Here is a 23,057-nt window from a genome sequence, read left to right as displayed (position 1 = left end):
CAACACCAGAGAATGGCTACTCCCCACTGTTCATCAACCTCAGGGCCCTGCAATCAAGAGATAATTCAAGTCACAGTTATTAGGAGCCAACTCAAAATGAGTGGGTTAAGGGGAGCAGGGTACAGGAGAGGAGGCAGTGAAGCAAGATCGAAGGCCCTGGGTGAGGAACAGGAACAAGGTGGCCGGTCAGGCAGACATCATGGTTTCGGTCCTTAGGCTCATCTTTCACAAAGTGGATGGGGCTCAGACAGCTCCTCCCAAGATCTCATTTTCCCTGCAGAGAGAGACTTTTGGAAGAGCATGCTGAGAGAATGTCACCTTGTGGGTTTTAATCACCTCCATGAGATGCCTCAGGTCTGTGGGGCTCAAGGAAGTCTTGGATGATCGCCTCTGCCCAGACCTCCAGTGGCAGTGATATGGATATGCCTATGTCCTTGGGTGAGCTGGGTGGCCTTACGTGGTCTGATGGCCCCAAGTCAGAGGCCTGTGTCCTGGACACTTGACTATTTCATGTTTGGAGAACAAGGCCCTCAAAGCAAAGTGAAACTCTTCCCATGGAGCCTTCTTCAGACAATTCACCCTAGGATGATCAGGCTGTACTCTAGGGGGAGCCCTGGGAACTACTGTGCTCAGCCACTCTCAGTCTGTACTGCCCACTTGTGAGCTGACTGTAAGCTCATAGCATGTTTGCCTGATTTAGGTAAGAGGACAGTCAGTTGTTAGGAAACATCTACTACATTCTGATGCCATCCAGTAAGCTGGGTTGAGGATATGGACCTGAGGTTTTAGAGGAGGGAGAAAAGACTCAACGGGGAGGCAGATGCCATTTTCTAACATGAGCAAGAAATTGCAACAAGGAATGACGGGTATTGAGAAAAAGCAGGAGACAGTATCAGGACTGCCTAGAATTGGGACATAGGCTCAATGATGGAATCATATTACAAGAAGCATCAACTAATCTCATAGGCCCCAAGTCAGCTTTCAGAAATGTTTAGGATTTGGGGCGCCTGGGTGGCTCAGTCGGTTGAGCATCCTGCTTCAGCTCAGGTCATGATCTCACAGTTCATGGGTTTGGGCCTGGCAGCAGGCTCTATGCTGACAGCTAGCTTAGAGCCTGGAGCCTACTTCAGATTCTGTCTCCCTCTCTCTCTGACCCTCCCCTGCTCAGACAGTCTCTTTCTGTCTCTCAAAAATAAATTAAAAAACATTTAAAAGAACATTAACAAAATGTTTAGGACTTGTAGGGTGAGGATTAAGGAGTAAATAAACACACTGGAAATATGACCAAGGCACCTGACCCCTCACGAAAAGATGCCATAGGGGTCAGGAAAAGCCACTGGTGTCTAGGAAGTTAAGAATAGACTATGGACCTTAGATTTAATGTCTTCAGAAAGCAAGGAACAACTCCATATCAACGTACAAACTATGGCTGAGTACTGACTATGTACCAATCTTTCAAATGAGGGCAACGTAATGAGATTCCTCCCTCTCCCACCACTATGACCACCAAAACACACCTTGAAAAGCACCCAATCCTGCCTCCTACTTCTGAGAGCACACTAGATCAGATCCCCATGTGGCACAAAATATTGTAACCATACTTCAGGGAAAATAGGGGTTATTTAGTTAGTTCAAAACCCCCAACTTCCCAAATGGATATGGCAAGCTCCAACCAGCCGACACAGGTCCAATATGCAGGGTAGCTCTCTTTCCTCAAGGCCTAAGCGGGTCCTTCCACGCCCTTTTCACTAACAGTCCTGTCAATCAGCCAGGCTGAAGGAAGAAACCTGTTAGAGACCCCAGAGGAGAGTTCTATTTGTGTTCTCAGATCAGGACCAGTGATTCTGAACCTATGTGGGCTGTGACTTCCCTTGAAGAAAACTATGGATCCTCTTCTTGGAAAAATGTACATTGCACATGCGGAACAACCTTGTATAAAAATTCCAGGAGCTTTACAGACCCCCCAAACCCCAGCTTAAGAATTTCTGCCAAAGGCAAATCACTCCTTTTCTTACGCAAGAGCTGTTTCCCAGGGCTGATTAACTGCTATCTTCGATGTCCAACAGGTGAATTAATATTCAGCATTGACCTCTAGTCATCCCACACCCTTGGCAGATGGCAGAGTCTCTGCTGGTGCCTGTAGCCAGAAGGAAGCAGAGTCTCTAGACAGAGACCACATTTTGTTTTTTAAAAAAGCACTCTAATCCACCCCACCTCAAAACCTCAGACACTCCAGGTCTAGAACAGAGACACTAAATAACAGACCAAAATAAATATGGTCCAGTATAAAACTAGGTCTGTAAAGAGAGAGCCACAGAGTGATCCTCCTTGGACTGAGGAGAAAGGTATGAGGGTAGGCCCATACCTAGGCTGAAAATGGGAAGGAGCCAGAATGGGTTCCCCTCCCTTTAGCTAAATGCAGACTAGCTGTTCATTCTAGAGGCATCTGCCCTTTTCATGGTTCCTACCTAGAACACCGAGGTGGCTGAGGCAGTGCCCCATTGACTACTCAAGTTCCACATTTTTCTCACTTTTTCTAATAGCAACCGCAACACAACAGAAACAGGGACAAGGATAATGATAGCACTTCTTGAACATTACTGTGCCAAGAACTGTGCTATGAGCTCTTGACATAAATGGTTTCATTTAATCTTCCCAACAATCAAATGAGGTAGGCACCCTTATTCCATTTACAGATGAGGAAATTGAGACTAGGAGAGGTTAGGTAGAATTGCTTAAGGCAGAGGGATAGTGAGTGACAGAGCCTAGATTTGCACCTAGGCCTCATTTCAAACCTGATACTTTTAACCCCCACCTCTAGGCTCCTTCCCCCAAGACCAGGACTCACTCAAAAACCTTGGAAATCCTCCAGAGTGACAGTCTGGTCTCCAAGTCCTTGCTTCCCATTCCCCATCCTCTGCCCACCATGCAGCAGCCCAGTTCTCATCAGGGACTCACTTTATGGAGAATTGGTTGGAAACCTTCAAACTCTCTCTCCTATCTCTGTAAGACTTTGCTATGACTGTCGAACTCCATAGCCGAGAGCCTAAATTTATTTTAAACTCAGCTGAGCTCAGGAGCCTCATTTCCTCCTCAGGTTTAGAATCAAGGAGGAAGGCTCTTTTCTGCTTCTTCCCTGCAGAGTTGTTAGGGGGAGGGGGTGTGATTGTCACCACTTCCATTTGAAAGATTGGGGGGAGGGCCAAGTAACAGAGAAGAGCGAGGATTTAGTGAAATGTCACCAATGATATTGGTGCTCTATGGAATCCATAATTCTCTAGATAGCTCCTACCCCTCAGCGTTTAGAAACAGGGCACATCACCTCTCCTCCCTTCTCTCAATTAGTGGATTCCAGGGAGAGTAAATGCCCAGCTTATCAAGTGAAAAGCCATTCATATGCTTAGTGGCCAAGGGGCCCCCAAGTGCATGCTGAATGGCTAGAGCCCCAACAAATGATGCTTTGGGGAGCTTTTGGGGACAGAGAGGGCATTAAGCTATCTGTTGAGTTCAGGGTTACTGTCCTTTCCCCAGAGCCTCATCTAGAGCTGACAAAGCTAGAGAGGAGATACTGAGACCCATACACAGGTGGGAGGTGCAGGATGCTAAGTTGGCAGCAGGCAGATAAAATCAGCTCCTATTCAGGGCCCCTGTCCTAAGCCACCTGTGGGCCAGCCGTGAGATAAAACAAGGACAATACTTGCATTCAACATGGATGAGGAAGTCAGCCCCAGAGGCACAGGTGACTTTCAGAAATGGTCTGGACTCGCTGGAGTCCAGTCATTTAGCTAACATATGCTTACTGAGTGTCTGCCATATATTGCCAGACTCATCCAGACACTGGGGATGCCTCAGTGAGTCCTCCCCTCATGGCATTAGCCCATTGACAGAAATAGAAAAGACAATCTTGGACAGTGATGGGCACTAGGAAGACAAGTGAAACAGAGCAGTGAGAGAGAGTGATTGGAAGGGCCATTTCAGTTTGGGTTGTCAGAGGCGGCCTTCTTGAAGCAAGAATGTGCAAGCTGAGGCCAGTAGGAGAAGGGCCAACTGTGTGGGGATCTGGAGGGAAGTACATTCCAGGTGGATGGAAGAGCAAAGCCAAAGACCCTTAGACGGCAATCGGCTCCATGCATTCAAGATACAGAGAGATGACCCCATGGCTTAAGAGAAGTGAACAAGGAGGTAAAAAGAAGGAAAGAAAGCTGGCCAGTTAGCCAGGGGCCTGCTTGTAGGGCTTCAAAACTGTATTTACAAGCAGGCTGCTGTGTGGAGAATGGATTGCAGCAAAAAGAATGGCAGTAAGGAAATTGGCAAGGAGGCTGTTAGGTGAGAAAACAGGTGACCACATAATTTGTCATCCAAACCAGGACACTTGTGCAGGTGAACGGGGGTGCTATAGACAATTAATCAGGGACAACAGGCAGAGGCGGGACTGGCTACTGACAGAACTCTACCTGCAACCAGCAAGCTCCAGTCAGGACTGGCACAGGAAGTTCAGCAGGTTTTAGCGGTTCTGCCCAGCCACCGAGCTCCCAGCTCTAGCAGAAAAAAATCACTTTCCTGTTTGGTCCCAGGCTCCTGGGCTGCAGGCCCATGCCTGAGCATTTGGGTTTTGTCTGGAGGCGGGGGGTTGTGGATGCAGCACGTACATGGAGCACACCCTCCTCCCTGTGCACTCTGGGCGACAAGCAACAGCACACAGATGAAAGAACAAATAGGAGAGATGCGGCCACCCCTTCTGGAGGTGGTGTTGAGAGAGGGTGGAAGCCAGAGAGGGATGGACAAGCTCTAAGTTGCAGAGCAGAGATTCTTAACTTGGCCCTCAGGGGGTCTGTGAAATGGGTGAAAGGACACAAGCTTTCATCAGATTCTCAAACCGGAGACTCCCAAAGCCATGAAGAACCTTTGTTTTAGAGAACAGTGGCTCTCACACTTCAACGTGCCTTAGAATGACCTGGTAGGTTTGTTACAACAGGGATTGCTAGGCCCCATAAGAACAAAGCTAAGGTTCTGATTCAGTCCAGTGTGGAGGTGGGCCCAATAATTTGCAATTCTAACAATTTATAAGGGAATACTCATGCTCTTAGGCCCAGGGGCCATGCTTTCAGAATCATTGCTTTAGAGGATACAAAGCACTTGAGGGGTTCCAGTTTAAATTATGAACTACTCTTTTCAGAGAAGAGTTCTAACAGATGCCACAGCCATCTAAACCACCCCAAGTCCCCAGGAATTTCATATTTTATTTTTGGAAGAGGCCTCTGGAGAGTGACAGACTCTGGACCTCCTCTTGGAGGTCAGGAAGCATCTGGAAAATAGCATTTTAGAGGATGCAGGGAAGTGCCGTTAGAGACATAAAAGCCCAAGCATAACTCTGTGCTAGAAACTATAGGACTAGCCTGGCTGATCCAATAAGTAGGGCAATTTCTGGTGAATAGTGAGGTTTTGGGAATCTGGGCAGATCGGGGTCCTCTCTTAGAGACTGCCTCCTGATCCGTTCTGAGCCTACATCTGAAGCCAGATGGACCCAGATAGGAGGTCTGCTGTAAGAGGACAGGGTGTCTACTGGGGGCTATAATCTGGGGAAAAAGAAAGAAGTCAACAACTCCACTAGACAGAATTCAAGGGCTTCATTCACAGAGCTCTTTGATCAAGTCATTGTGGTGAGGGTGGGAAAAGGCAGGAATCGTATTTAGGGCTGTGCTTACTTTAAACAAGAACAGTGGAGAGAGGCCTGGAAAGGCTATTTGCCAGCTTTCCTCAGCCCTGAGTAAGTCATTCCCCCATGAAAAGGGAGGGGGAAATGAAAATGTGGATTCATTCATGAATCAATCTTCAGAACAGGAAGTGTGCCTTTTGAGCTATACAGGGAACATAAGCTTTGCCATTCAGCTAAATACATCCTAAGGTAAGACAAAGTCAGGGAGACTTTACAAGTTAGAAGAGGAGGCAGAACCTTATGGGGAAGACAATACACTAGAGTGAGACCAAAGATGTGCTTTGGCATTAGCTTGCTAGGACTTGTGACTTGTGACCTGTGTGACCCTGGGCCTGTTACTTAATCTCTCTGTGCCTTAGTCTCCTCTTCTGTAAAATGGGGGTAATAATAGTGCCTATCTCTTGGGCTGTATTAAGAATTAAATTTAAAAACCTAGATAAAACACTTCGCTTCGTATCTTGCATATTTTGAGCATTCAATGTTTAAAAAAAAAATTAAAAGTAGTGGGCCTGGAAAAATGTAGGATGGTAGCAGTACAGACACACCCCTAGTGTCACTGTCAGAGACAGAAAAAGTGGAGGTCGGTTAGAGCTGCTGCCAATCTCCCCAGGAGGATGATAAAGAAACTCCTGCTCCTTGGGGAAAGTATAAAAAGGTATGAGCTGGGTATGCAAGGATAGTCAGGATTCCTAGGATGGTGGGGTTAACTGGATAATCCCATTGGCTGTAAGGTGGTGATATCCTGCTCTTTTAAACATTGCAACATTCACTGACTGTTTTTGTGACATTTCCTCACTGCCAACCTAAGTGTCAAATAGCCTGATTTGAAGAAATCAAAAGAAATAGAAGTCAATGTTGGTAGGGAGCCGGAATGACATTACTGAAAACACTCTGGAGATTTGCAGTATGAAGGTAGAATCCCCATTTTCAGGGGGAAAAAAGTCTCCTCCTCCTCAAGTTCCAGAAGCGTGGGGGATGGTGCTGCAGGGAAAGCAGTGGTGATGCGCGCTGGCCCTGAGGTTAGCTCACAAACACTGAAAAAGAGATCTCTTCTTTCCTTGGATCCTGAATGAGCACAGCCTCTTCCAAAACCCTGTACTCTAAATCAAAATGTCCTGTCTGCTTAGAAAGAAACTGTTACTGGAACTAGGAACAAAGAGATTTCTAAAAACTATGCAAAAGAGCCAAAGTAAATGACACACCACATGGTTAAATAAAAGTTAACATCTATTAGAGGTGGCACTGAGAAGAGACTGCCAATTACATCACTTTAGGAAACAAAGATTGACAAATAGTTCTGCTAACCATGCTGGGCACCTCTCTTGAGGGTCTCCCTGTGGTACTATAAGCTTTGTCCTGTAGTACAGACCTATCCCAAGCCTGGGACATTCCCCCTGTAGCTCTGCAGAACTTCACTACTTGCTCTTCAACATGACCACAGGGCATCTTTAATCACAGTCCCACATGGGGTCTTTAAAAGAGGAAGGCCACAGACCGTGAGGAAGAGGCCTGGCTTGTGACTTTTAATTCTCTTACACTTACCACATATCAAGGCTAGAGTTCCCACCTCAAGCTCCTACATAACTAGAGAGTGCAACTCTTGGACAGGGACCCAGGGGTTTGTCTGATTCCACCTTGAGCCCAGAAGGGAACCTAGTCTCCTGTTCGGTGTGTGCCCCCTAAATCAAAGGCCCCGCAGAACTTAAGGAAAATTTTCTTTGCACCACACCTACTAGGTTCAAACAGTGACACTCAGCTTTAAGTGTTCATACAACAAAGTTTCTGCATTATTTTTATTGGATCGATGGTTGTCAGATGTAGAAAGGAGGGCCATTTTAGCAAGAAAAAAACCCAGTAACAACAACAGCAAAACATTCTTGGGATTCACCGGGGAAAGGCTGGAACTGTAGAACTAGGATCTTGAGATATTTTTATGGCCATGCATCAGTCGTTAGAATGTAACCACTGTTAACATACATTTAAAGAACACTGAAAATTTTTCCATGGTGTGAACAAGATTCCTGCAACTGCTTGTTCCAAGTGAAAGCACGGGCAAAGAGAAAACGGGGAGAAAGCCAGAAATAAAACGTCCAACTCTACTTCCAAAGGTTGGGTGAAATGTCATATAACTAAGGCCTCTACTGGTTTTTGAGTTAGAGGCCAAAACCAGGATTTTTTTCGTCCAGTAAGCTAATTTTCTATAAGAAGACATTCAAACTATTCTGAAGGATCACTCCTGCACATTTTCATTGGTAACTTCATTCTCTATCTACCACTCCACTCACCAGAAAAGCAGTTTTGAAAGGATCTTATTTTAAAGCACAGACTTCTATTTTCTGCAGAGGACTCACTTCATGTTTTGTTATGTACTCTTTCGTAGCTCTTCCACTAGCCTGAACCAATTTCAAATTTACAACGACAGAAAAATAAAAAAACCTTCCATGGGAAAGGGGCATGATTTACGGAACAAGATTTTCTTTCTCCTCCGTTGTGATGGCTGGGTTAACCATCATACCGTCAGAGAATTTTAAAAACTGAGTCAAGAAAACAGGCAAGTCACTCACATAAAATCTTTAGAAATAAATCAGTTTGTTTTAAAATAAAGTCAAAAATAGAGTTTTCCAGTGTGAGAGAGAGTACAGTTAAAGCTTGCAGCCAATTAATGATCAGGCAAGTATACCTGTTACTGAGTACTAAAAACGGTTTCCATCTATAAAAAAAAAAGGCAAGAGCAATCAGATCCCCCCAAGGACACTGAGATCCCCCCAAAGACACTCAAACAAAAGACTGATCTGTTTATATAGTCACATGAAAAATAAACATCTTTATTTTTTTGCCTACTTTATTTCATTTTTTCAAATAAAATTTAAATCTGTACAAAGTATACTGTTACAGTATATATTTTGTAAGAATCAATGCCTAAAAGAATCACAATACTTCAATAAGCAGTACAGCAGACCTCGCTAGTTTCAGCTTTGATATTGAACAAACTCAAGCCGGCTGATGCACAACACATTTGCTTGGTTTCCACATGGTGAGTTCCCAGCACTGAGATGGGAGAACATGACAGCAAGTATGGTTATATTACAGCCCGACACACTGCGCTTCTTCATGTGATAATAACTGCACATATTTAATACAGAATGCTCAAATTTACTTTTTAAATTGCATTTGCTTACTTCTTAGTTGGCAAAATTCAGCATTCTTAATGGGGTCCCCAAACAGTGCAAATTAATGATATTCTACTGTATAATTGGCACATCTCCAATAAGGATTAACTTGTAAACTCAAAGAATATCACAACTTTGTCCTAAATTTTAACTAATATACATCTGGTCCATTTAACCAAAGTCATTTTGGAAAGATATTAAAGAACAATTCTATTTTTGAAAGGATACTCTTTTGACCATTCTTTAGAGAAGTAAATTTTTAAATTGTCATTAAAATGTTTTACTATAAAAATTTTACAAACTTGATTAGAAATTTCAAGATTATGATTCACAGCAGACAAATACAAACTTTATATTCCAACAATACCTCCTTTTAGACTTTCAAAACAGAGCACAACCATGTCAGCTGTGTTAACTAAAATTTTTAACAGTGTACTAAATTTATAAGTGGTGCTGGGTCTAGCAAGTGTAAATACACAGGATATTTAATGAAAAGAATTGTCTTCTTTATACTTTATTTGTTTTCCCATAAGGAAACATTAATGTTTACATTCTTTAATAAAGTTAATCTTACATCAGAATATAACTTAATACTGTCAGCAACAGGGACCACACACAGTAAATAAGAAGCACATTTAAAATAAGTCTGAATTCACATAGATTAACATTTGTTGGTTAATAAAATATCGACAGTATTACAATCTTACAATATTTACAGTAAGAAAAATCTAGAGTAATATATACCTTTCACAGCAGGATTCCTTTTTTATTTTTTAAAATTATTTCTTCCAGTTTGGGATTGTGTATACATGAAAAGCTCAAATAAAGCAACTCTGCAATATAATCTTAAAATAATGGCTACTGGGGGAAAATTCTATCACAACCATTGAAAATAATGGTGACTTTTCACGGAGTCTGTGGCATCTGAGAACCCAGTTAATTAACCAAAGTCTTGCCCCAACCAGCCTCAGTTACCCAGATTAAAGCTGCAGAACTCCGGCCTTCCCTGACTGCTGAAAACCCAACAGACTTTCTCAACATGCTATAAGAAAAGAGGGAAATAGGTTTCAATTCATACCTCGTGGCTGGAAGCCTCCGGCCAGTGTATATTCCCCAACTTGTGCTAAAAGGGCCCATTTCCTCTCCAAAGCCTCACAAGAGTTTATGCTCCAACTACTGGGCACTTTGACATGGAGCTCCCTCCTTCCTCAACTCTTGTGCATTAAGATAAGGCATGAACTTGGCCCATATAATACACACCAGCATCTTACTTGGGACCAGGGCAAAGAAACAGACTAATGCAGTTTGCACTGAGGTCAACAGGGAAAATGGGAAGCGATGCACATTTCCAATTAGAATGGCAAGAAGAAGACCCACATCCCTAAACTGGAATTTGGCCAGGGCCTCAGAGTTAGCACCCCCTCTCTGAGTACCACAAGCAATTAGGATGTGTGCTCTGGGCCTCCTCCTCCGAGAGAGCATCTACAATAAGTAACACCATGTGGGACATTACTTCAGTGATGACTCCCAAGAAAACAGATACAATTCTTGAATCTGGGGCTGTCCACAGCACCTGAGGTCACTCATCTGAGCTGTGACCTGTCCCAACCCTGCTTACTTTAAGAGATCTGATGGGCACAGAGCACTCAGGGATATGGCTGCTGGCTACTTTGGACTCTAGATCTCACAGGTAATCAACAGGTATCTGGGATTGAATTAGCAAACTGTACCATAGCTCCTTAAACAGACAGTGTCAGGTTTGAAATCATGTCAAGCATGAATCTTCACTGTCAGGTCAGAAATCAAAGTGGGAAACTTCCCACATCAGCCAAGGTTATTTTGTCAAAACCTTAGAGGAGTTGGACAGTTTTTCATGTTCCAAGTGATTAGTTTACTTATTTCAGTCAAGCTGGATTGGCAAAACAGACTGATCTATTTAGTTAGCTTTGTTTTTGTTTTTGTTTTGTTTTTGATTCTTATGTATGTTAACCCAAAGCTGTTGTATTTGGGCTAAATATACTGACAGAGAAAATTCAAACAACAAAAGTTTTCAACAAACTTCTGTGGTATTTTCTTTTTGGAAGTCAATGCAAGATCTAAAGGTATTTCTACCCAACAAAGTCTGTTTAAGTGTTTAATGTTATTTCCTTTTTGGTCCTATACAGAATGCTATGGCTTCTATATAGGTCTGAATGCTGCTCCATGTAATTCCTTCTGTATATCTAAAAATATATACTTTTCAGTAGTTCAATACATGGTTAATCTTCCCACAGAGGAAGATTTTTGTAATCACAAGTTGCAAAGTAGAAAAAAAATCTCCTTTCTAAGAAAGGAAATACACTTTCCTATTGTACACTTTTGAAGAAGCCCAGAGGCATGCACCAAAAATCATTATGAAAATTAATACATGCATTAAAATGGTGTAGAGTTAAAGTGCTGTTTCTCAATTTTTTAATTTGGAGAAGACATTTTGTCAGATGTTGATTCAAAGATCTCCTCTCCCACCCCCCACCCCACTCCATGGCATCAAGAGAGAAAAGTAAAAAGTATGCATAAATCTTTAACTGTTCTTTACATAGGGAAAGGACAGATACAACAACTATCCTATTCATAAACTGGATTCCCAGTTTTAAATAAAACCAATATTTACTGGTAAAAATTGTCAAAGCTAGTACATCCAAACAAATGCTACTAGTAAATAATGTTCTACATAGAGAATAATTTACTTTGGTTTTATGTACCTTCTCGAAAATAATACTGGTGTCCCATACACCAAACTGATGTGTTCCAGCAAAGTTGTAAGGCAAATCTTTTTGTTCCTAGTGACATCTTTTTTCCCAACACACAAAACTAAAATCTTTTGGTGAGGAAGAGGTTAAGATAATAGCTAACCCCTTGGCATCCTGAGCGTTGTGGTTTATCAAACTCTACCCTGCTAGAAGCTGTCAGGCACCCTGACCCCTGCCTTGAACCAGGAATGGCTCCCCCATCTAGAGATGCCCTAACTCCTTATAAATAGATCTCAGAACATTGCTTCTTTTTCCTTCTGTCTGAATGTTACAATGTATAAAAAGCTGGTTGCAATGTCACATTTTGCTAGTAGGGGCCACCATCTAACAATAATTCCAATCTGAAATGTTTTAAGCCAATAGTTAATTCTTTATTTTATCAATTAATTGCACTAAAATTTTCTCTATAGAGTTTTCTTAGAGCAGAGGTCCTTAACTTGGGTTTCAGTAGATGTGTGATGCCCCTGAGGTTGCATGTAAATTATCTATGTATGTGCATTATTTTTTAATCTGGGGAGAGGGTCCATCACTTTCATCAGATTATCAAAGGTATCTAAGATCTCAAAAAGGGGTTACAGGGACTTAGAGGGATACCCGTAATTCATTTTATACTAGGACTGGGAAATGGGGGCAGAAAACTAAAAATGGCCTCAAAAAAAAGGGGCCAAATTGCTGATCTTTTCCCTTTATTCACATTTGGGAAATAAGTGCTTCAACCTAGGAAAAATAATTAATTAAGCTGATTAAACTCCATTAAAAATAATCAAAGCCACTTTCTAAAATATTTTCATTTTCTGTATATGGTAAGTTTAGTCTCCAAAAAAAGGTTTGGAGATTGAATTTTTCTCATTTCCCTAAGGAAATTCATAAACATAATGCTGATCATCTTCCACATTTAAAGATCTGACAACTTAAAACTTAAGACAACTTGAATACTACAAGCTTTTAATTTACAATTTTGAGTAAAGGATTATCTAGAGTCAAATACACATTTGTCAACTTTCATCCCCACAATTGGTCCACAGTTAGACAACTACCGGGCACAATTCCACTAGATAAACCTAAAGTCTGAACACAAGGGAAGTTTAACTTTCTATCCCAATTGAAAACAAAACCACAAGGTTCTACAGTAAAGTCCAGCCACAAACATTCACACTATGTCATAGAGGACTTTCTCATTTCAATACATCACTGAATTATCAACAGAATTTGCAAACGTGAGATCCAGAATGACTACCAAAACATGCTGAGAAGAGCATGTCAAGAATTAAACCACCACCCTCTGCCCCCCTCCCCATCCAGAAACACATTCAGGCATTCCAAAAATAAACCAGATCTAAAGAGAGGCCTCTCGCTTGTTAGTTTTAAGTATGAAGAGCCCAAAAGGCTATGGGAAAGGGAATATAAAATGAAATAATTAAATAACTTACAAAAATTAATTTAGCCAAAACACATTTCTGTTCTATTGACAAAACTATCAACTTTTTTTTTTTTTTGTAATTTTAAGCACTGTGTTACACAACCTCACTGAGACAAAAAAATATGTTCACAGGTACATATCTTCTCCTATTCTTTCTAGAGCACATCTTGAGGTTATAAGAATGCTTCTAGTTAAAATAAAGACTCTTATCCCTTGCCACCCTCCCCCCTCAGAAAGTGAGTGAACCTTGAATTCCAAAAAGGAATATTCATTTAATGGAATTATTTCAATACCAGTTATATCACATAGACCATGATGAAACTCCATGAGCACTATGGAAAACTACATGAAAGAGGGAGCTGCCACTTGCCACCTACTTCACTTACAGCTTTTTAAGCCAGGACCCAGCTAGACTCAGATCTCATTGACTTCAGCGAAAACAAATCAACACTCCAAAACCAGTCCATCTCAGGCTAGAAGCTGGATCTCAAAGACATCATTTCATATATATATGTATATATATGTATATATACACACATTTTTTTCTATCCTAAGCTTTCATTTTGTCTTTTCAAATAGTTTAATAGAGCTCACATTTACAAAGGATTATATTGGCAAATAAAGGCCCATATTAAAAATTTTATCAAAACAAATTTTTGTTCTACATAGCTAATACTAAGAAATATTTTCTTGGACTTATAAAGCATATTTAATTGCATATAAGTTTTGCTTTGGGTGGGATATTGAAAACAATTCTGTAAGAAATTAGAAAAGACTAGAAACAAAAGTGAAAGTGACTAGTCTTAACTTTCAAAAAACCAAGTGCAAAGATAAATAGTGCAAATAATGAAAACTAGATATTTTATAGGCAATTTTACATCTTTCCTGCTTTTGCACTTTTACATATTGACAACTTTATAAACCCTAACAACTGTATGCAGCATGGAAATGGGCTATCATTTATCTCTATTGACTAGACTCAAGGAATCCTTTCAAAGGCAGTCATTTAAATCACTGGTTCTTGACTAGGTTTGGGAATTCACTTTTTAAAAGACAATTCCTAAGGGAGGGGCTATTTAACAAGGCTCTGCATGGATTTGAACAAGTTATACAATGTAAGTGTATTATACTTTAAAATCTGTAAGATGTGAAAAGCATACTAAGCGCTAACTCTAAAAAATAAATTACAATAAGAATAATCCTGCTATTATTAATGAACTTGACATTTGGGGGAAAAAAGCTACTTTCCAGATACAAAATCAGAACCTCTTTTTTAGCTATCTTTAAAAAAATTTTACCACTATTGCATACAGATTTGGGTAAAATGAAGTAAATAATCTGACAGAATCAATGAGAATAAGTCTGTATTAAATTTAAAAAGATTCCAAGAATACTTGAATTATGCAATTTAAAAAACAAAATATTATAGCAATTCTTTATCTTAAATAATTAAAAATGTTCCTGGGATACTGGGAACAGAAATCTAAACATAATCAATTCACCCTACAAAGAATGTAAGAACTTCCAAGATATACTAAATTATATTGTTAACATCTGCCACTACTGAACACTTGGGAATTCTACAATTTTAAAATAACAGGAAAAGTGGGAAAACAAACAGAAATTTGAGAGGGTATGTTGCCTAATTTCAGCAATATAGTATTATTGAGGGTCACATAAGGCCCACAGTGTTAAATGGTGGGACTGCAAGTGAAACAAAATAAAAAAGATACCTAAAATTATAGATTAGTGTTTTCACCTGGTTTATTCTCTTCTTGTAAGAAATTAATGTGAACCAAAGGCTCAAGGTTCTGTAAAATCAAGACACGATATTGATCTTTGTGAGCTGGAAAATCAAATTATTTGATCTAAGGACTGTTTTGAAAAGTAAAGCTAAACTACACTGTAACATGAGCCCAGGAAAATCGTCTGTATAATAAAATTTCTGATAGTTTAAAAATGATAACTGACAAAGTTTAAAATTTTCTTAAACTTCTTTCCCTCAAAACAGTAAGTCCCTAGTACCAACATACTTTGACCAGAAAAGCTGTCATTCCACAGTTGTGCTACTTAATTTGTCCAGAAAAGCAAACATCCTACACCTGAAAACAGATTTGTATAACACATCATCATCCTAACAACTAGCTATAAGACCAATAGCTTTCTCATAACCAACAAGGGACCCATTTTCTTTGGCTTTATTGAAACTTCATTAGTGAATATCAACTTCATTGTCCTTAGCAAACAACTCTCATTTAAGACTCCACCTTCATATCTTTACCTACCTCTAATAAAAATTTCTCCCACTTTACTTCCAAACTATTCCCTTATATAACTCTCATTCATGAACACATTAAATAGTTCTTCCCTTTCTGCTCTTAAACTTCCAAACCAGTAAATCTCGGCCTCCAGTAACTTACCTAAAATACACATACTTCTTACTCTCTTCAATTCACAAATTTCTTAACAATTTCAAGGCCTTCAAACTGCCAACTTAAGACTATAGGGAAAATAGCACTCAGAAAAACTGCCCAATTATCTTATTATACAGAAATCTTTCTGGGATCAGTGAGCTATGTTCTAAGGCAGGAGCCTGCAATTTTACTTCCCTCTTAAAGGGGTAAGCTTGAGTGTCACTGGCAGGCCTATGGCAAGGAGAAGAATAAAGGAGAGAGAAACAAGGAATAAGAAGGATGGGAGGGGAAAAAAAGCCAAATGTATATGGTAGAGAAGTAGGTCAAATTCCACCAACAAAGACCTACACTGGCAATTGCCAATCCACTCCAGCTTAAAGGGGAGTTTGACCTAATCCAACATGTGTCTAATAACTCATTAGCTAATGTCCATCACTGGTTAAACTAGTCAAGGTGAATACATAAGTCATCTGTCCCATACGTTTGCTACTTAACAATAAGGACATCTTAAGTCCTCCAAGGATCCTTCTGTTTTAATCTAGTTTAGGCTAAAATACATGTTAAGGAGAATATTTCCATGATTCTCAAAATTTCAGAATATAAAGGTGGTCCTTGAACTTGGAGGCCTCTTGAATTCTTAAAGTGTACCCTAAATCAAGAAAATTAAACTCTTAGCTTAAATTTTTCCCTTGAAATGCTACAAAAATTTAATTAGTAAGCAGATTCCTAATAATCATCAAAACAAAGTATGCTTTTCATGAAAATTAAAAGAACCTTCCAATTCCAAAATGAGTGAAATATTTTGGGTCTGTAATTAAAACTTTATTTTACATAGAGGATCACCACCATGTTTCTACCTATCAAACAAGACAATTTTCCACAAAAGCAAAGCACATCAGGGAAAAAAAAAAAAGAAAGAAAAGGAAAAGAAAACAAATACCAAACATAATATGGGGACAAAATAAAAATACATGAGTAACTATGAAATTTTTTTTTTAAGAAAAATTTTTCTAACAAATGACCTCTGCCATACTCAGCTTTCCTAACAACATAGACCATTCAACATCAAAACCTGGTGGTCAGTTTAGCAGCTGGAAGATGACAAATTGTTGGCTTGAAACCAATCATATCTTTTACTTTTCACTTGGTTGTTTTGCATTATGAAATTCTACCTGACATGCTAATGCTAGTTTAGATGATCTTCACTTAGCCCATAATAATGAAATTTCTGTTCGAAAAGAGCCTGTCAAGTGGCCTAGGCCTTAAATCTAGGCTTTTAGGATCAAATAACTCCCCAAATACTAAAATCAGCTTTTCTTAAAAATGTATTACAAATTCTCTATAGCAATTAATGCTGAGTGAAACAGTAATTTTAATAGCAATGATCATTTTAGTTTTGTGTACTTCATTACAAATGGTCTAAATTCAGTTAACTTGCAATTTAAAAACCCAGAAATATTATAATGTATGACTTAAAAATGGATAAACTTTAACAACTTTCCACAAATAACGTCAGTGAATTTATTCACTTAAGCAATTCTGATAAACCTCTTTCCTATTCATTCCACTCTCATGAAGAAGTAGATATCTCTCCAAATTATTAAGATACTCAAATTTAAGGATAATCAACTATAAATGTTATACTCAGAGTTATCACCAATTGTTCCAAATCTAAGCTGCTAAAGATTTGCTTCTTTTAGCATCCATTTACATGGAAAGCAGGATCTCATTCTGATATTGAAATAACCCAGAAAAAAGTCATTAGATTTGGTATCTGATTTTTTTTAATGGGGAAAATATTAAAAGTATGTTCACATGTAAAATAAATTGTGGAGCTATGTAAATAACTAGAGCAACAATTTCAGAAATCTTCACTTTAAAATAACCTAGAGGGGTGTGTGTGTGTGTGTGTGTGTGTGTGTGTGTATGTCTGTGTATGAGTGAGATACAGGAAAATGAATGGGAATATTGAAGAAGAGAGGGTGGACCCCGTGTGGGAGATAAAAGTAATCGTGCCCATGGTGGGTTCTCCATGGCTGGCATATAACCCAACATGTCATCAAAGAAAAACATGTTGAGAATGTTTCAACATTACCAAATGCAAAATGTTAAAGCACAGAAACAATGAATGAGCTAACCCCCACAAACGTCAAGTTCCATATGAAAACAGGAAGAAAAAAATTGATAATATGCATCTTTTTAATATACCAAATCTTAACTGACTTAAAGATTATATAAAGTGCTTAGGCCATGATACCCGCCCATATTCTCATTCTCAATGGACTTATCTTTTCCCCTCCCTTCCACCCAAATTTAGTTCAGTGGTCCTGCAGAAAAAGTACAGCATTCCTATATTGATAAGAATAAGAAATGAAAACAGTGAGTACAACTGATATAGATCCATTGACTTTTATTACAAATGTACTTGATCACTTGGCTTCAAAAAGTTTAAAATCAATACCCTATTTTCTGTATGCCAGTACAAAGCAAACTGTTTTACAAATTAAATACCTAAAAATTTGACAAAAATATTAAAATTTGATGAAAAACAATTATAAAAATCCTTAATCTCTCTCTTCAAAAAAGGAGGCAGTCTTCCCAGTCCTATTATACAATATTAATAATATTCACCATTTTTAGAATAGGTAGCTAAATTATATTTTTCTGTTAGCATACAAAACTCTTATACTAATAGATTTCATTTGTATATGCTCCAGTTAAGTTTGTGAATGCCATCTGATTGCAATATAATCAACTATCTTTAATTGAGTCCTAATTTACACTTATTTAATAATTTGCATAGTTTAAAAGGGATAAAGGTTATTCTACAACTAATTATCATAGGCTATTACAGTGCTATTTTTCAAGGCAATAAGTATTTGCTCCCAAATGAAATTATCTGTCTTCTTTAGGCAGGGGTTAAAATTACTAGCAGCTTTCTCCATTACCTGAAAAATCAAATTGGAATAGTTATCCATCTCTAGATGTGAAGACCTAAAAAAACAACATCGATATATTTTCCACTTTGAGTCAAATTTCAACCCCTGCATGGGACTAGAAAGTGAGACTTTCAAGGTTTTTAGTTCCCTGTTGGTTTTGGTTTCTACTCTCCATGGCTTTTAGGAAGCTGGGAAAGTTTGTCTTTCCTGACTCACATTGTCTCTCTTTTCCATTTGGCAAATATTCATTTACCTTCAATCTGTATCTAGTAGAGGAAAAGCCGACATGGCTTTTCTTATGAACTTCCTTTGTTGTCAAAGGCATGTATAATGATTTCTACAGTTCTGGTTAGTTAACTTTAGCTCCCTCTGTGGCTGGATGACTGCTGCTTCTAACATCAGCATGATAAATAGGAGGCACAAATAAAAAAAGTAGCTTAAAAAAAGATTTGGTGATTTAAAAGGAAAAAAAAAAACAACACCAAACACACACACATATATGGGCATTTCGAATCAGGTGGCTGATCTCTGGATTAAATTACTTGACAGTGTCTCTCATTTTAAAGAACGTCAATATTGCAATGCATTTCAAGTTTTCTTTTATACTTAGGCAAGTAATATAGTTTAACCAAGCTCTTGGACCTTAATTGTAAGACAAAGCAAATCATTAAAAATAAGGCATACTTGTCAGGAATTAAGTTTTGTTTGCTTGTTTTTGGCACATTTGATCATACTGTCTTCTATGAATAACACATATGGTCAAATATACCATTTCCTTTTTCATTTCAGCACAAACAGGGTTTACCAACTAGTAAAATAAAAAACAAGGAAAAACTCCAACATAAAACACTGAGATATAGAACCTTGGTAAAGTACCGAGCACCTGGGGGGAAGGGTGGGAAAAGGATGAATCAGTAGAGGGGAGGAAGGATGGGAGGGTGCTTGGGGAGGTAAAGTGAGATGCAAAAAAGAGCATCTTTACAGTTACTTAGTCTTTTCTAAGATCACCTCTTAAGTCTTAAAAGATTTGCATGTGGATTTCTTTTTAAACCCAATGACCATAAATCAGACACTGGTTTCAAAATCTTAGTAAGATTGTGTTTAACTGTTATAGTGTAAAGACAGTTGCACAATACATGTGCTTATTGATCCGGTAGGATTCCAAGCAGAATCTGAAGTCTGTAGGTAAGAAAGGCTTCACTTTAGGTAACTGTGACCCTAAAGAAAACCTCATGAAAGAACTCGCATCTCAAAGAAAGGACACTTTGCCTAAGTTTGCTGTGTTTTGTTGACTTGCACTACTTATTGCTGGCTACTATGAAACACTGATCTAGGAGTACTCCAACAACCTGTAGTACAAGGCTTAACTTTAAGAAGCTATAGTAAACAAGAGACAAAATCAAAGCAATTCTCTTTCCTAACTAGTAACAGCACAGAGAATGCAGTCTTTTCCATATCACAGTAAAAGTACAGTGAACAAAACAGCTCAACAAACCTTAAGACAAAAAAGTGCAGGTTATTAATGTTTACATGCAGTTGATAAGCATTCCAAATGTCACATTATGCACTGTAAAAGCTCAACTTTACTATATGGAAATAAGAAAAATGCACCTTGGGGGAAAGGGAAAAGCAATTTAATCATTTCCAGTGATTTTGTAAGTAAAGAAATTCCTAACTATTGTACGGTCACCTCATATTTAACATTGTATGAATATTAAAAGCAAACAATTTAATGGGAAAATGCACAGTACAATGGAAATAGCTTGTTATTCAACACATACAGTAGATCTCAAAAACAAAGACAACACACTCAACCAGGGAGCTTAAAAATATCAAATCAAAACCCAAAGAACCAGCAGAAAAAAAAATCCTTCAAAAAGACAACTGTTTCACCTTCCTAGGCCAATGCTTTACAATGTGAGAAACACTGATACCTTCCAGCCCCTACAGGTGGTGTCTTCTACATACAGCAGTAAGATCTATATGGCTGGATTTGCCAAGAAACAATTCCATACCCAGAACTCTCTATAGCAGACAATAACCTTTTTTTTTTAAACCAAAATACTTTCTACAGAATTCCAAACCAAAATGTACTGTTTAAGGCATCTTTTTTTATAACATTTTCTCTTCACTCAAAGATGATAGTCATGCAGCAGTTTAATGATAAAAATATATTAATATTTTACTATACAGCAGCAAGAAGTTAGTTGTCAATTAAAAGCACACGAACATCTTTAAATGAAAACCTGTAAAAGACTATCGATACAAACAATTTCAGTTTGGAGGACACCAGCTTGGTAAAGTGCTCTCCTAAGCTTTGCATTTTCATACCCTACACCTTGAATATATGAGTTATAGAACATACTTTTGATAGAAGGCTTGTACACTTGGGGAACACAAATACACTTAGCATATAATGTAGCCAGTAATAACTAGCACCACAGCTACATGGAAATCCTTTACACATACCAACTTGGCTTTCACTTTTAAAATGAAACTCAGAATCCATGGCTCAGTAGGATAACTATAATTGTGTTGCTCTGCTTTTTAACAGGTCTACATAAGTTAATAGCACTGGCAAAAATCAAAGAATAGCTTCAGACCTCTTACTAGTTTAGGAGACAGTGCTAGTGACCACAAATAGACTTGCTACCTGATGTCCAAGTACAGGTTCACTGGAAATTGCTGCACGTTAGTTAAGTTTTTAAAATCTTTCTACACATAATAAAAAAAATATATTATGAACGATACATCTCATATACACAATAATGACAAAACACCTACTCAATCAAAGCAAACAGATGCAGAAAAATAGGGAGATTTCCTTTTTCTTTCTTTTCTCTTTTTCCTTTTACTATTGTATAACTTTGGTTCCAACCGTAAAAATCACAACTTAGCAAATTTCATTTAAATGCCTTTTTTAATAATTTCTTCATGTTCACAGAAGTTTCACTGACCATTTTTATATGTTTAAGGTCCAGATGCAATGCATATTGTATAAAAGAGAGCACTTATTGTTTACCTTGCATGAATTAAACCTACGTACCTTTAACTCTACAAACTTCTGCATAACATTTAGACAAAGCTCAGACACACAGCATGCCTAGCCCTCATATATATACACATCTCTAATCACAGGTATATAGGGTGTCAAATATACTATAATAACCTCCATGTAAGGTTTGAAATTTGGTAACAAAATGAGAAAAACTAAAAATATTATTTTACGTGTTCTAAAATATCTCTTTTTTGTGCTAAAGTCAAATGTTAGCTCAACATGAAAAGGACTTTTATATAATTCAGCAATATTATAATCTTGACCATTTTGCAAACACTTTTAATAATAATAGCTTAAACGTGTACAAAAGTTCTTGGTTAATTAGGGAAATAAACACTCAGTTCTTTATATTTTTTAATCAAGTAGGAAACACAGTTCATATAATGTTATTACTTTTTGTATTTTTTTTGTTTTTTGTTTTTAGCAGCTGCTTACTGTTTTATATGGTGGATAAAGTGGACAACATCCAGCGATGGGTGGCAAGTCAAGAAGAGAAACTGTCAGTTGGTGGAGGTTCTGTGGGTGGTGCTCCCTTGGAGTTAACAGTTATTTCTTTTTTTTTATTTTTATTTTTTACTTTTTAACTTTTTATTTTCTCTCTTTCTTTACAGTATATATTTTGTGTGTGGCTGTGTGTGTGTGTGTGTGTGTGTGTATGCATGTGTGTGTGGGTTTTTTTCCATTCAGTTTGATCAATCTTCTTCCCCTTCTTCTTCACCCTGCAGCAACAGGGTGGCAGCGGCGGTCTCCTCCTGCTGTTGCTGCTGCTGCTGGTGGAGCTGCTCACAGGCAGCTCGCTTCTCCCTCTGTTTCTCTTGAATCTTCTTCATCTCCTCCGAGTACTTGCAGAAGGTGTGTCCGAACTTGGCCCACACCTTGTAGGGCACGGTGATGGAGTTGCGGTAGGTGGGCTTCACCTCGCTCACTCGCATAAACACGCCGTACTTGTTGGAGCCCACATCGAAGAAGAAGCGCTTGTTGTCCACAGTCAAGGAGGTGCCCTCGGGCAGCTCGGCCGGCTCCTCCTCCACTCCGTAGTCATCGATGAGCTTGGCCAGAGCGTCGCGGAACTCGATGAGCCCCTGTGCGGGCAGCGCAATGGTCTGGCCCTGCGTGGAGCCCAGGCCGGGCCCCCGGTTGACCGTCTGGCGGATGCGCAGGAAGCGGCCGCGCTGGTTCTCCTTGAGATCCATGTAGTACTTGCGGTTCTCGCGCACCAGGAACTCGCTCTTGAGTGCCCGGCGCGGCTCGTCCTGCGCCTGGGCCAGGTCGGGCGGCTGGCTGGGGCCCAGCTGCGCGTAGTGCTCGATGAAGTCGCCCAGGTAGTCGCGGAACTCCACGGCCACTGACATGGAGAGAGTGAGGCGGCTCTTGTTGCCGCCCGCGCCCACCTCAGCGATCTTCAGGAAGCGGCCCTTGGCGTTCTGCTTCACGTCCAGGTAGAAGCGCTTGTTCTGGATGTCCACCCGCTTGGAGGCCAGCTCCTGCGTCTCGTGCTGCAGCCCCCCCGGGGCCCCGCCGCCGCCGCCACTGCCGCCGCCGCCCCCGCCG

The 23,057-nt window shown here is 39.4% G+C and overlaps 2 protein-coding genes across 2 annotated transcripts; both read right to left on the bottom strand.

The window, feature by feature from the left end:
• Nucleotides 1-8,540: 8,540 nt before the first annotated feature.
• Nucleotides 8,541-13,140, bottom strand: IGIP (IgA inducing protein). Its single transcript, XM_029942044.1, has one exon. It carries the CDS (start codon nucleotides 8,845-8,847, stop codon nucleotides 8,686-8,688), a length of 162 nt encoding a protein of 53 aa, XP_029797904.1. The 5' UTR covers nucleotides 8,848-13,140; the 3' UTR covers nucleotides 8,541-8,685.
• Nucleotides 13,141-22,145: 9,005 nt separating this feature from the next.
• Nucleotides 22,146-23,056, bottom strand: PURA (purine rich element binding protein A; the record flags this gene model as incomplete). The annotated part of the gene is made up of 1 exon (XM_029941180.1): nucleotides 22,146-23,056. A coding segment is annotated over one exon (858 nt), but the record flags the coding sequence as incomplete, so codon positions are not given.
• Nucleotide 23,057: the final 1 nt, after the last annotated feature.

The sequence above is a fragment of the Suricata suricatta genome, chromosome 6 (assembly GCF_006229205.1).
Source record: "Suricata suricatta isolate VVHF042 chromosome 6, meerkat_22Aug2017_6uvM2_HiC, whole genome shotgun sequence".
Taxonomy (NCBI): domain Eukaryota; kingdom Metazoa; phylum Chordata; class Mammalia; order Carnivora; family Herpestidae; genus Suricata; species Suricata suricatta.
The sequence above is the reverse complement of the archived record's forward strand: the minus strand, read 5'-3'. Positions and strand labels throughout refer to the sequence as shown.

Excerpts from the sequence above, each read along its gene's own strand:
- IGIP (XM_029942044.1), bottom strand. The coding sequence starts at position 8,847 with ATGTGCAGTTATTATCACATGAAGAAGCGCAGTGTGTCGGGCTGTAAT.